This window comes from Crocuta crocuta, unplaced genomic scaffold (genome assembly GCF_008692635.1).
Source record: "Crocuta crocuta isolate KB4526 unplaced genomic scaffold, BGI_CrCroc_1.0 scaffold149, whole genome shotgun sequence".
Classification (NCBI taxonomy): domain Eukaryota; kingdom Metazoa; phylum Chordata; class Mammalia; order Carnivora; family Hyaenidae; genus Crocuta; species Crocuta crocuta.
Window position 1 is genome coordinate 4,934,293 of NW_027551561.1, and position 14,101 is coordinate 4,948,393.

General features: G+C 49.9%; 2 protein-coding genes across 3 annotated transcripts in view; both read left to right on the plus strand.

The window, feature by feature from the left end:
• The first annotated feature begins 25 nt into the window (after nucleotides 1-25).
• Nucleotides 26-3,622, plus strand: ALDOC (aldolase, fructose-bisphosphate C). The gene is made up of 9 exons (XM_077749849.1): nucleotides 26-136; nucleotides 1,208-1,329; nucleotides 1,417-1,628; nucleotides 1,740-1,794; nucleotides 1,891-2,051; nucleotides 2,170-2,253; nucleotides 2,486-2,660; nucleotides 2,785-2,984; nucleotides 3,128-3,622. Exons 2-9 carry the CDS (start codon nucleotides 1,218-1,220, stop codon nucleotides 3,221-3,223), a joined length of 1,095 nt encoding a protein of 364 aa, XP_077605975.1. The 5' UTR covers nucleotides 26-136; nucleotides 1,208-1,217; the 3' UTR covers nucleotides 3,224-3,622.
• A 1,756-nt stretch (nucleotides 3,623-5,378) lies between these two features.
• PIGS (phosphatidylinositol glycan anchor biosynthesis class S) overlaps nucleotides 5,379-14,101 on the plus strand; it is a 13,955-nt gene continuing 5,232 nt past the window's right edge. Inside the window, exons 1-7 of one of the 2 annotated variants that reach the window (XM_077749730.1) lie at nucleotides 5,379-5,437; nucleotides 5,718-5,857; nucleotides 5,943-6,054; nucleotides 11,090-11,179; nucleotides 11,460-11,551; nucleotides 13,221-13,428; nucleotides 13,712-13,854. In XM_077749730.1, the coding sequence (XP_077605856.1) occupies nucleotides 5,404-5,437; nucleotides 5,718-5,857; nucleotides 5,943-6,054; nucleotides 11,090-11,179; nucleotides 11,460-11,551; nucleotides 13,221-13,428; nucleotides 13,712-13,854 (819 nt within the window). In that variant the 5' untranslated portion in view covers nucleotides 5,379-5,403. Of the gene's footprint in view, nucleotides 5,438-5,483; nucleotides 5,623-5,717; nucleotides 5,858-5,942; nucleotides 6,055-11,089; nucleotides 11,180-11,459; nucleotides 11,552-13,220; nucleotides 13,429-13,711; nucleotides 13,855-14,101 lie in introns of those variants that run through there. The other variant, XM_077749731.1, reaches the window with a different exon arrangement.

The following is a 14,101-nucleotide window of genomic DNA, read 5'->3' on the forward strand; positions in this document are numbered from 1 at the left end:
GCCCGCCCCTCGGGGGTGTCACGTAGCTCTGCGGCATCCGCAGCCTCATTTACAGGAGCCGGAGCTGGAGCCACAGCTGTCGCCGACCTTAATCCGCGTGTTCCTGTGGCTGCCGCTGCTAACTCGCTGTGCACAGGTGAGGCCGGGGCGAGGCGGGAGCATCTCCGCTTCCTCTCTCTGATTCTTCCTTCTGTCACCCTTGCCCTGCTCCCAAAGGTGCCTGATGTGCCTTCTCAGCTCTCTCCTTACATCCTCTCTCCTCTCTGTCCACCTGGAACCCTGTGGTTCAGCCTCGTCCACAACACCCCTTCCTCTCAGCTCTCGGGTCCGGGCCCGGATGCAGGTCTTCTAATACCGAGTCTTCCTCTGCCTACTGGATTTTTTCCCTGGGGTCCGCCTCTCCCACCCAGCCCAGTTTCATCGCAGCCTGCTCCCTGTCCTAGGCTAAGTTCCCCGTCCCGCTGTCTTGCCTTCTCTGGCCTGGTTTCGTTAGCCTGTCTCCCTATCCCCTCCCCACAGGTCTCCCCCCTGCTCCTGCGTCTCTCCCTCCCTTTCTCAGGCCCTCTACTCATTCCTTTCAACCCTGATCCTCGGCTCCCGTCTGGCTGCAAAGGCGGTCAGGTTTGAGCTATGGAAAAGAAGCGGTAACAGAAGCCTATGTGGCACAGAAAAGTGCCACTCCTGCTCCCCACTTGTCCCCCACTTTTTGCTCCAGAAGATGAGGGAAGAGGAGTGATAGGTACTTTTGCCTCATTCTGAAGCCTTGGAAGTAAGTGCGCTTCTCCCTAGGGATCCTGCTAAGGACGATCAAGGGCAACTGGAAAGGCCAGGGCCCATGCCCTGCCTGAAGGAGCCAAATTCAGCGAAAGAAGGACCGGATCTTCGTTTGGGCAGTAGTTTCACAAGAAGACCTGTAGCGTCAGGGCTGCTCACCTCCCTGCCCCCACCTTGCATCTTTCCCCAGGGCTGGGAAGGGTGCCCACCAGTGACAAGAGGAGATGTGGGAACTGGGGCCCTAAGCCTGCTAGCTGTCAGAGGGATTGGTGCCACTGTGTTGCCCAGGACCTATGCCAAGGACTACCGCCTTGTTCCCAGCTTCCATGCTCGTTGGGAGGTGGGGGTGGGGGCGGAGGCCATTTGGCCCATATGGCCAAGAGAGGAGGTAGAAGGTCGGGTCCAGCTTTTCTTTCTTGTCTCAATTCTGCAGAGCTGTCGCCATGCCCCACTCATACCCAGCCCTCTCTGCTGAGCAGAAAAAGGAGTTGTCTGACATCGCCCTCCGGATTGTGGCCCCAGGCAAAGGCATTCTGGCCGCTGATGAGTCTGTAGGTAGGTGAGGGCCTGTGACTAGGGAGGGTAGAGGCGGCCAGAGAGCCCTGGGGGTGAGCTTGCTACTCCTCCTGTGTTTGCCCCCAGGAAGCATGGCCAAGCGGCTGAGCCAAATTGGAGTGGAGAACACAGAAGAAAACCGCCGGCTGTACCGCCAGGTCCTGTTCAGTGCTGACGACCGTGTGAAGAAGTGCATTGGAGGGGTCATCTTCTTCCACGAGACACTCTACCAGAAAGATGACAGCGGTGTTCCCTTCGTTCGCACCATCCAGGATAAGGGCATTGTCGTGGGCATCAAGGTGCAGCCACTGGCCCTCCATGGGGGGCTGAATGTGGACATAAGTGTGTGTGAGAGAGGGGACAAGGGGAATCTGCCCGGGTTCAGCCTTCTGCCTGTGTTTCCCCTACAGGTTGACAAGGGTGTAGTTCCTCTGGCCGGGACCGATGGAGAAACCACCACGCAAGGTATAGGATGGGTGGGCTTCAGGACCACAGGGCCGTTGGGTGGTGGATGCTGGCCCAGAGGGGGCCAGAGTGATGAGGCTGGCACTGTGCCTGCAGGGCTGGACGGGCTCTCGGAACGCTGTGCCCAGTACAAGAAGGATGGAGCCGACTTTGCCAAGTGGCGCTGCGTGCTGAAAATCAGTGAGCGCACACCCTCAGCACTTGCCATTCTGGAGAATGCCAACGTGCTGGCCCGCTATGCCAGCATCTGCCAGCAGGTGTGTGTATGTGTGAGGGGGTCGGATGGGTGCCCTGTGCTGGGTGTGGAGAGGGTTACCAGGGCTTTCTCCCCTCCTACCTGCTGGCCCTCCCAAGTCATTCCACTCTTACCTGCAGAACGGCATTGTACCTATTGTGGAACCGGAGATCCTGCCTGACGGAGACCATGACCTCAAACGCTGTCAGTATGTTACGGAGAAGGTAAGTCCACACCTGGGCACAGACACGTACCGCAGGGACAGCCTGAAAGGAGAGCCGCTTCCCCATAGGCCCTGGCTCAGATGCAGGCACTTTCCCCAAGCCCTCTTTTACTTCATCCAGGAACATACCTGTGAGTTTGAGCCTGTACTGCCCCTCCCAGTCATGCCCACTTTCCCCTCAACAGGGGTCATTGAGCAGGAGTCCAGAACCTTAGTAAACCTCTGGTCCCCAGGTCTTGGCTGCCGTGTACAAGGCCCTGAGTGACCATCACGTGTACCTCGAAGGGACTCTGCTCAAGCCCAACATGGTGACCCCTGGCCATGCCTGTCCCATTAAATACAGCCCAGAAGAGATCGCCATGGCAACGGTCACTGCCCTGCGTCGCACTGTGCCCCCGGCTGTCCCAGGTACCACCGTGCTGTCTACTCCGTTCCTATCCCTAAGGCCCATCCTCAGGGTGTTGCGGCCTTCATGGGTCCTGTATCCTGGAAAAATAGAGTTGACCAGTTTGTCATCTCTTCTCTACCCTAGGAGTGACCTTCCTGTCTGGCGGTCAGAGTGAGGAGGAAGCGTCACTCAACCTCAATGCTATCAACCGCTGCCCCCTTCCTCGGCCCTGGGCCCTCACCTTCTCCTATGGGCGTGCCCTGCAGGCCTCTGCCCTCAATGCCTGGCGAGGGCAACAAGACAATGCCGGGGCTGCCACTGAGGAGTTCATCAAGCGGGCCGAGGTTGGGAGCTGGAGGTGGTGATTCGGGGAGAGGGGTATAGCTAGGCAGGGGACAGCGTTCAGAGGTCTCAGCCTGGGCAGGGTTTGGCACCTGTGGGCTGGGTCAGCCTGTTTACTCCCCGCCCTCCCCCCCCACTTTTGCAGGTGAATGGGCTTGCGGCCCAGGGCAAGTATGAAGGCAGTGGAGAAGATGGCGGAGCAGCTGCCCAATCCCTCTACATCGCCAACCATGCCTACTGAATACCCATGCCATGTCACAGCCCATGGCATGGCCGCCTGCACCCAGTTTCACCTATAGTAATGGCTAGCACCAAATAGCCGCGCAGAGCAGACGTGACTCCATCCAGCACTGAGTGATCTTCCTTTTTTACCCTCCCTTCCCCTCTCCCATTGCTGCCACCTGGGACCATTAGATGGATGGGGTGCCCCTCATGACTGAGGGCAGAAGTTGCTAGAAGTCAGAGCAGGATGCTGCTGTTTCCCCCTGCCTCTGCTAGCCCCCACAATTCCCCCCACGATGTGGTAGTTTCTCCTTGAGCTTTCCTTGCCTGTCCTGTCTCCTGGGATCAGAGGACAGGACACCAGACATGACTCACACCTTGGGTACATACCACCTAGCAAATAAATGGTAGCAAAACATGCTACTTTGTCTGTCTGTTTTACCCGTCAGATGCCCACTTCTCAGTTTCTGATTCCCGCTGACTGACTGGGCCCTGTGGAGGTGGGGAGTGTAGGTTTTGAGTTGTAGTGGTCTGGAAGTGCCGAGGGGAGGGGCACACCCAGTCACCATCCCCAGCTCAAGCTCTTGATGGTTCATGTCCAAAGCTGGAGGGCTGCAGGTCTTTCAGGGACCGCCACATCGGAGGCACTGGGCTGCGTCCGAAGGGTGGAGTAAGGCGAGACTCGTGCAATTCCTGAAGGCAGCTTTTGCGCGTGGCCCAAAACTGGGCTAAGGGGGATGGGAGTCCCTCACTTCTCCTGTGTAGCTGAGCCCTGCTGGGGCTTGAGACATTCGGCTGGGGTGGGGGCGGCGCTGCAGGAGGAGCATCTGGGCTCCTGCCCAGCAAGGAAAAGCCCCAAGGCTCAGGACTGCCAGACGGTACCTAGGAGGTTGCCAAGGGCTATTACTGCCCATTCCCGTTTGGGGTACATGAGGGCACAGAGAAGGCCAATTTGAGGGTCTGGGCAAGGGAAGACCTGGTGAGGTTTAGCGCTAAACTTTGACCACTTGGCTAGAGTTTGCGGGGCCAGGGGTACATCAAGCACCTGGGGCTGTCTGAAGGCATGACAAGCTGAAAGAACTTGCTAGGTGTGTTCTGTGCGAACTGGGCAGGCCATGCTCTGTGTAAAGTGCACAATCAATGCTCCACCCGTAGGCCCAGTGTGACCCAACCTTATATTAACAAAAATAGCTAACAGTTATATAGCACTTTCTATGTGCTCCTGCCAGGACCTATTCTAATCACATTACATTTACTAACTCATTTACTGCAACACTGTATGAAGTAGATACTATCCCTATCCCTATTTTAATGAGGAAACAAGCACAGAGGGGTTAGTTAATTAACTTCTCAAGGTGGGGTGATAAAGTCAGGATTTAAACCCAAGAGATCAGGATCCAGAGTCTGTGCTCATGAGTTTTTGAGAATTTTAAGTGAAGTATTCAGACTTTTACAACTTGGAAATGAACTCAAATGAATTAAAAAAGAAAAAAAAAAAAGACTGAACGAGCCAAATATGCTAAAAAGGTACTACTAGCTTGCTGTCTCCATATTTGAAGCTTTAGGAGAGAGTGCCCAGAAGAGGGGCTCTCTGATACGGAGGATCCAGTTATCCTGATAGGTGATATTTGGGTGCATTCCGTGCCGGGTTCTTTACACGAATGACCTCATTTTATTTTTTTTAAGTAATCTCTACACCCAACGTGGGGCTCGAACTCAGGACCCCAAGATCAAGACTCACCTGCTCTACCGACTGGGCCAGCCAAGCGCCCTTGAATGACCTCGTTTTAGTAAATATCTCCATTTTCCAGAAGAGAAAACTGAGACTTAGAGCCGCCCGTGATCGCCCAACTCGTATTTAACGCCGGCAGAGTTTGCTCTCTTGACCCCTGGGGCTAGACGTGTGTTCCACAAGGAAACGGGGTACTAACGAACAATCCTCCTGCGGCACAGAAACCACACAGCCCGTCCGCTGGCCCTTGGCGCCTGGGAAAATTCCTTTCAAACTCGCGGCCTTTCAAACTCGGGGTCCTTGCGGACCCCGCCCACCCTCTACCTCTCTCTCGCCTGCGCGCCTGCAGTACCGCTTGCGATTGGCTACGACCTCTGCCGTGGTTCCGCCCCCTCTTCGCGGGTTTCCGATTGGGGGAGGCTTTGCGCAGCTCCGCCCCTCGGCGGCTCGAGCAACTGGACGCAAGCATGGCGGCTCCCGGGGCCGCAGCTACAGACCTAGGTGCGGTGGCATTCGGGTGGGACCTACGACGCATGGATTGCGAGCGAGGAGTGCGGGCTTGGGGACTGTGGTGTGCCGGCGGTCCCGCGGACTGGGGGTCGGGGGTCGTTGCAGACGGGATCCCTTCAGACGGGCGCGGGCCCCTGGCACAGGGATCCCTATGAAGGCGGGCGGAGAGCCTCTGAGTGAGTGAGGGTTGCTGGGGCTCGTCCGCGTCAGGTGTGGGGCGGGCACCCAGGCCCACTTCCAGCGCCTCAAGTCGGTACCTCCGTGCCCCCAGAGGTGGTCCGAGGCAAGCGGGCCGCTCTCTTCTTCGCTGCTGTGGCCATCGTGCTCGGGTTGCCGCTCTGGTGGAAGACGACGGAGACCTACCGGGCCCCGTTGCCTTACTCCGAGATCAGTGGGCTGGACGCCCTGCAGGTGAGACCTCTGTGGGAGAAGGCCTAGGGACAGCCCACTGGCAAGGTGGAGACTCAGCCGATGGCCCTGATGCTCCTTCCTCTAGCTGCGGCTCATGGTGCCCGTCACTGTCGTGTTTACCCGAGAGTCAGTGCCATTGGACGACCAGGAGAAGCTGCCCTTCACCGTTGTGCATGAGAGAGAGATCCCTCTGAAATGTGAGTTCCCGGGGAGTCAAGGCTGCCTGTCTGGTCTGAGCTCAATCCAGAGATGGGTTAGGTTGGAGGAGCGTGGGTGTCCCTTAAAGGTAGTTAAACATTTCTTAAAAGCCCTCTCTGAATGAACAGTGTGGTTGGTTAGAAGAAAAGCAACTTTAAATACAGTGTTCAGTGTTAGGGCGGCAATTTCATTCATAAAACAGCTAGGTTACCTGATGAGAAGCGATTGATGCTCATTAGAAGATAGGAGAGGAGGTGCGTTGGAGTAGAAAGAACGCAGGGTTTGGAATCAAGTTGGAGTTGGGTACAGCCCTTATTCACTTTGACATGGAACACTTTGCTGAGTGTTAGGCACTTTGCAGTACCAGGAATTTGGGGGTAAATAAGGAATTGATTGATAATGGTTTCGAGAAATTCCTAGTCCAGTCGGGGAGAAAGACACTTAGAGAAAGAAATCACAGTGGGTTATGTAAGAAACAGAGATGGCATGTAAGAAAGAGCCTTTAACTGCCTGGGAGGAAAGAAAGGCCGAGAAGGTTTTGAGGATGCCATTTTTAAGTCAGATTTTTAAAGGATGTGATGGAATTCAGGGTAAACGGGGAAGGAGGAAGGGAACTGCTGGAGCCAGATATAGCAATGGGTAATGTTAGTTGTTCATGATATGCCATAAACTAGGTGTAGCACTTTCCATGTGTTGCCTCATTGAATCCTCTCTAACATTATGATCTCCATTCTATAAATGAAAACAACAACAACACAGAGTTAGAGATTTTAAATTGTTCATGACCACCCAGCTAGTTAGTAAGAGGTGGCACTGTATTTAAATCCAGTCCTGACTGATTCCGGAGTTCTGGCTTTTTCTTTAAAAAAAAATTTTTTTTAACGTTTATTTATTTTTGAGAGACAGAGAGAGACAGCATGAGCAGGGGAGAGGCAGAGAGAGAGGGTCCAGAGTTCTGGCTTTTAACCAACAACCTATACGGCCGCCTGTGCAGAAGCAGGGAAGGGTGAATCAGCATGTTGGGGGATCTGTGCGCAGTTTTACTCTTCTGGAATGTGAGGTGAAAGATTCTGAGCGACTGGATGTGTAGGCTGAGCCCAGACGGTGAAGTGCCTGTGTGCCATTTACTTCCTAGCCTTTGAACCTTGGTCCCACGTGTTTCTTAAAAAATCCTATTTCATAGGGCTCAGCCTAATGTGAACACACATACTTTTTGTTTCTCAAAACTAGGATCGGATCACACCTCCCGTGTTAGTTTGCAGCTTTGATTGTTGTCAGTTTGTCATGGACTTACTCGTATTTAGTGACATGGTATTCAATAATATGGACATATTGTGGAGGTAGTGGAGTGGAGTGGCCAAGAGTTTGGAATTTGGCATAAGAGAGCTGGATTAAAGCCTTGGTTCTGCCACTTATGTGTGCGAATTTGGGTGAGGTTCTTAACCTCTCTGCATCTTGGTTTTCTTGTCTGTCAATAGGAATAGTAATAAGTTGACTCATTTATTCAACCAATATATTTTTTAATTAAAAAAATTGTTTTTAATGTTTTTTTATTTTTGAGAGAGAGAGAGAGCATGAGCAGAGGAGGGGCAGAGAGAGAGGGAGACACAGAACTCCAGGCAGGCTCCAGGCTCTGAGCTGTCAGCACAGAGCCCACTGTGGGGCTTAAACGCACAGAGCTCGAGATCATGACCTGAGCCGAAGTCAGAGGCTTAACCAGCTGAGCCACCCAGGTGCTCCTCAACCAATATTTTTTATTGAGTGCCTGTATCAGACACTGTTGTATTTGCTGGAGATACAGCAAACAAAATAGACAAAATACATTGAACAAAATAGACTAAAAAAAAGAAGAGGAGAACAGACAGGAAGATAAACACATGTATGTTACATGGTGGGGGTGCACCTGGCTGGCTCAGTCAGTGGAGTCTGTAACTCCTGATCTCGGGGTTGTGGGTTCAAGCCCCACATTGGGTATAGAGATTAATTAAAAAAATAAAATCTTTAATAAATAAATAAATATATGTATGTATGTATGTTAGAAGGTGACAGGAGAAAAATAGTTCAGGACAGGGGGATAGGGAGGTTTTCTTGGGGAATAAGGAGGTCATTGCCATTTTAGAGACAGCAGGCGGCTAGGGACAGCATCATTTGAAAACAGGACTTTCGAGTAAAGATGCAAAGGGGTAAAGCAGTAAACTGTATAGATACCTGGGAGAAGAGCATTTCTGGCAGAGGAAGAAGCAAGTATAGGGTCCTGGGGTAGGAGCAGAAGTGCCTTTGCTGAACAGTGAGAATCCCATTGTGGGGAGAGTGAGGTGAATGAGGGAAAGAGTAAGAGGAAATGACGTGAAACCAGAGCAGTGGACAGGGGGCGAGGCTCACATACAGCTTTTATTCTAGATGAGAAGGAAGCCCTTGAAAGATTTTATTTTGTTTTTAAACTACCGTATCACACCTAACCAAGTCCATGGTAATTCCTTAATATCACCTAATTTCTAGTCTATATTCAGACTTCCCCAGTTATCTCAAAGGTGTCCTCTTGATTTTTTTAAGTCAATAAAAAAAAAAAAGAATTTTTGTTTGTTTGTTTGAGAGAGAGAGAGCGTGAGTGTGAGTGGGGGAGGGTCAGAGAGAGAGAGGGAGAGAGAATCCCAAGCAGGCTCCACACCATCAGTGCGGAGCCTGATGCAGGGCTTGATCCCATGAACCGTTGAGATCATGACCTGAGTCGAAACCAAGAGTCAGACGCTTAACTGACTGAGCCCCCCAGGTGCCCCAGTACATTTTTATTTAAGTAATTTTACATGTGGGTCCTTCCACTGCTGCAGCTGATGACTACAGTTCCCTCCAAAGCCAGAATCATAATCTTCGAAAATAACCCTTTTCTTTCTTTCTTTATTATTTTTTAAAGTTTATTTTTACTTACTTTGAGAAAGATACAGAGAGCAAGCGGGGAAAGGGCAGAGAGAGGACAGAGAATCCCAAGCAGGCTCCATGCCATCAGCACAGAGCCCGATGTGGGGGCTCAAACATGCCAACTGTGAGATCATGACCTGAGCTGAAATCAAGAGTCGGACGCTTAACTGACTGAGCCACCCAGGCGCCCCCAAAATAATCCTTTTAAAAAGAACTTTTGTTTAATCCACAGTTGTCACTGTCAGTCAGTCTGGTTCAGTGGAGATCAAAGAAGCCCCCCCCACCCCCATCGCGATATACTTCTTTTCTTGATTTGTTGGAGAAACCAGACCACTTGTTTTATAGAACCTCTCCCATTCTGGATTTGGCAGATTGCTTCCTCCTAGTTTCATTCCTCTATTATCCATATTCTTGTAAATTGGTAGTCAGATTAGGAGATTTGATCAAAAACCGTTCACTTTTTAAGGTAAAAATACTTCGTAATTAGTGTGGTATGCTTCATGTCGTGTTATATCAGGAAGCATAGAATGGCTGGGTTTTTTTTTCACTTTAGGTGATACAAAGATAATTTTATTTACTTTTTTAAGATTTTATTTTTAAATAGTCTATGCACCCAACATAGGGCTCAAACTCACAACCCCGAGATCAAGAGTCTCATGCTCTATCAACTGAGCCAGCCAGGCATCCCAAAATGGCAAATTTTAAATTCTGTAATTGCTCCTATATATATATGACTTGGAATTCTTCTATAACAAAGAACTTTCACAAGAAGTTGTAGGTTCAACTTCTCAGGTTCCACGGGGCAAAAAAATCCCTATGGGATTGCCTTGCGGGTACAGAATGACTTGAGGGGAATTGACCTCCTTAGAATATTTAGTCTTTCCATCGAAGAACTTTTTCCAATTTCATTCAAATCTTCTTTTAAGTCCTTCAGTACAGTCCTGGGAGTTTTTCTTAGAGTTTTGTACATTTCTTCCTGGCTATTTGTATGTTCTTTATTATGATGAGGATTGGCATTAAAAAAAACTTGCTTCTCATATTGGATGTTGCTGGTATTTCTCAGAAAGCTATAGATTCTTGTGTGTATCTAGTCATAGGACCAAATTGTTACCAGTTCTAATAGTTTTTTCAGTTGGTTTTCTTTGATTTTCTGGGAAAATAATTACACTATTTCAAAAAGTGGCCATTTTGTTCTTTCTTTCAAATATTCATGTTTCATGTCTGTTTCTTCACTTACTGCATTGAAAGTCAGGAACTTCAGAAAGAACAATGCTGAATAATAGAGGAAGTAGCAGGCATCTTCATTTTATGAATAATTTTAATGGAACTACTTTAGTGTTTGTCATTAAGGGTGCATCTTTATCAAGAATGTTCATTGGGGCACCTGAGTGGTTAGGCGTGAGATTCTTGATTTGGGCTCAGGTCATGATCTCACGGTTTGTGAGATCAGGCCCTGCATTGAGTACCACATTAGGCTCTGTCCTGCCGTCATGAAGACTGCTTGAGATTCCCTCTCTGTCTCTCTGTCTCTCTCTGTCTCTCTCTCTCTCTCTCTGCCCTGCCCTGCCCTGCCCCTGCTTATGTGCATGCATGCACGGTTGTACGTTCACTCTCTATCTGAAAAAAATTTGAATTGATTACCTTATTTTGAGGCACCTGTTGAAGTGATCATATGGTTTGGGTCCTTTCACCTACTAATAGCATAAATATTGTGATAGATTTCCCTGTGGGAGAGTGCTTCAGATTAAAGGTAGTATGTGCACAGGCAGAAAAGTAAGAGCTGGTTAAGTGGAAGAGGTGAAGTGTCATGTATTTAATATCATCCATGTAGAAATAATTAGAATTGGCTGTAGCCTCTTGGACTTTCTCTGCAAACAATATTCTTGATGTCCTGAGACACTGGACAGTGTTAGGGCTGGAAACGTGGGCAGAGGTCTGTATTTAGTCTTCTTATCTTTTTTTTTTTTTTTAAATTTTTAAATGTTTATTTCATCTTGAGAGAGACAGAGAGTGCGTGGCNGAACCGTGAGATCATGACCTGAGCCGAAGTTGGACGCTTAACCAGCTGAGCCACCCAGGCGCCCCTTAGTCTTCTCATCTTCTTCCTTTTCCTCTCAGACAAAATGAAAATCAAGTGTCGTTTCCAGAAGGCCTATCGGAGGGCCCTGGACCACGAGGAAGAGGCCCTGTCACTGGGCAGTATGCAAGGTACCGGAAGGAGTGATCATACTAGTTTAACACGAAGCCCTCTGTTTTCTTCTGATCTCTAAGTGTATAGTTTCCGTACCGTGTCCTAACTTCAGAATCTCCCTGGGAAGGCTGGGAATGAGATCTTGTGTGTTTCAGCTGGGCCACTGGGGGCCAGCCCTGACCGCAATGTCAGGCAGGTGTGAGTGGGAGGTGGAGCTGGGCTGAGGCACTCTGTGGGGGCCAGAGGGATAGGGCGAGGTGGTTTTGCCCCTGGTGCACCTTCTGCTCTTGTCCCCAGAGGCAGAAGCCATGTTAGCTGAGCCACAGGAGCAAGCAGAGGGCTCCCTCACTGTGTACGTGATCCCTGAACACTCCTCACTTCTGCCCCAGGTAGGGTGAGCAGGGAGGCTACGGCCTTGCCTTATCCCGCCCCCTTGTCCTCTCCTGGGTCACCTCCTTCCTGCTGTAGCGCTGCCCGTTTCTTGCGTTTGCTACAGAAAACTCTTTTCCACGTATTTTTTTAAAAGAATGCAAACGAATTGTTTTCATTGACTCTAGGTCTTTCTGATTCCAAGAGTTCTGTATGGTTAAAGCTCCAATGACCATTTAAAGTGGAAAAAAATCAGGATTAAAAAAAAAAGAAGCTTGGTTTGAATGGATCATGGTGGTAAAATGGGCGACACATCAGCCTTTTCACTCTATGAGCAAGAGGCTCAGTGGGAGCTATGCCATGTACTGTTTTCTTTTAAAATTTATGATGAAGTGTTTTAATTAATTTATTTATTTTAGACCACATGAGTGGGTGAGAGGGGCAAAGGGGGAGAGGCAGAGAGAGAGGGAAACGGAGAGGGAGGGAGGGGGAGAGAGAGAGAGAGAGAGAGAAAGAAAATCTCAAGCAGGCACCATGGGGCTCGATCCCACAATCCTTGGATCATGACCTGGGCCAAAATTAAGAGTTAGACACTCAGCCGACTGAGACATCCAGGTGCCCATGAAATATTTAAGTCTTATCAAAAGATGAAGGAAAAATTTTAATGAACCCACCCTTAGCTTGCAAACTACAGTCTAGTAATGGCTGAGCCCCGTGTATTTCCATGGTGATACCCCCTTCCCTCTCGGTCCAGTTTGACCAACCATATTTTGTGTGTCATTTTCTTACTTTTCTTTCAAGTTTTATCACATATATTATATCTCTGTGAACAATGTATTTTATAAACGTTTGAGCTTTATAACAACACAGCACATGTTGCACATGTTCTTCTGTAACTTTTGTTTCATTCAACATTTGTGTTTGAGAGAATCATCCATGATGATCAAGGTGTAGTAGAATCTAATGTGTTCTTTTTTAAGATGTTTCATTGTATAAACACATCACAGTTTACCCATTCTGTTGCTGATGGGCATTTGGATTGTCTCCAGTGTTGGACTCTTAGAAGTAACGCTGCCGTGGGGCACCTGGGGGGCTCAGTTGGTTAAGCCTCCGACTCTTGATTACGGCTCAGGTCATGATCTTGCGGTTTGTGAGTTCGAGCCCCACATTGGGCTCTGTGCTGACAGCATGGACCCTGCTTGGGATTCTCTCTCTTCCTCTCTCTCCCTCTCTCTCTCTGCCCCTCCCCTGCCTGCTTTCCATCTCTCTCTCTCAAAATAAATAAAAATAAACTTCAAAAAAGAAGAAAGGAAATAATGCTGCTAGGAACATTTCTGTCCTTGCCTTGTCGCCTGGTGCCCTTTACTCATATCGAACTTTCCAGGTGTTTGTTTCTTCTGCTTTCCTTGTTCCGCATGCCATCTCCTAGTTTTCCAGCTTGTGAAGATTTAGCTAATGCCTGGATGTAAGTCTGCAGGAAAGGCAAAGGTCACAGAAATGAATGAAAACAGTCATGCATACGGATTGGCCAGAGATGCTGAGATAGTAGTTCACTATGAATCCAAAGGGAGCAGTCGGCTTGTTGGTCAGTGGCACCAAGCCAGATTTTCAAGAGACAGGAGCCAGCGCGCTCTTCTGCTTTCTTCCCTGAGCCATGGGCATCCTGTCCCTTGCTGGCCTCTCTCGCAGGACATGATGAGTTACATTGGGCCCCAGAGGACAGCAGTCGTGCGAGGGATAACGCACCGCGAGGCCTTTAGCATCGTCGGCCGTCGGGTAATCCAAGTAGCACAGGCCATGTCTTTGACTGAGGATGTGCTTGCCGCGGCCCTGGCTGACCACCTTCCAGAGGACAAGTGGAGCTCTGATAAGAGGCGGCCTCTCAAGTCCAGCTTGGGTAGGGTGATGGGGCTTTGTCGTGAGAAGGGAGAGGGAAATGAATGGCGTGGGGGTGTTGGGGCAGGAGGGGAATCTGCATGCAGACTCTTTACTCCTTTCTTCTGTGGTTTCACCTCTTAGTTGAAGCACTCACTGTTCCTCACCCCAGTTTTGTCCTCCCTTGGGTTCCACGATGGCCACCAGCCCCACCCTAGGGGAGAAACAAGTCCAGCTCAGCCAGGGGTATGGCTGCCCTTGAGCCACTTAGAAGCCCCTGCCTTCCCTGACCCCTGTTTCTACAGGCTATGAGATCACCTTCAGTTTACTCAACCCAGACCCCAAGTCCCACGACGTCCACTGGGACATCGAGGGGGCCGTCCGGCGCTACGTGCAGCCCTTCCTGAGTGCCCTCAGCGCTGCCGGCAACTTCTCTGTGGACTCTCAGGTGAGACAGGGAGGAAGCTTGAGGGGTCCTTTTCCTTTTCAAAGTCCATCCATATTTACTCTTTCCACGCGTAGCCTATTCTTCCAGCTCTTCAAGCTTGCTGATTTGCTAGGAGTTCCCTGAGTGTATATGTGCTTCTCGTGTCTCCTTTCCCTCTGCTGTGTCCAGCTCAGGGACTTCGGTTGACATTTGTTAAAAAAACGACCTTCCTTATGGCTCCTTCCAGAACTGCATTCACCCATGCTTA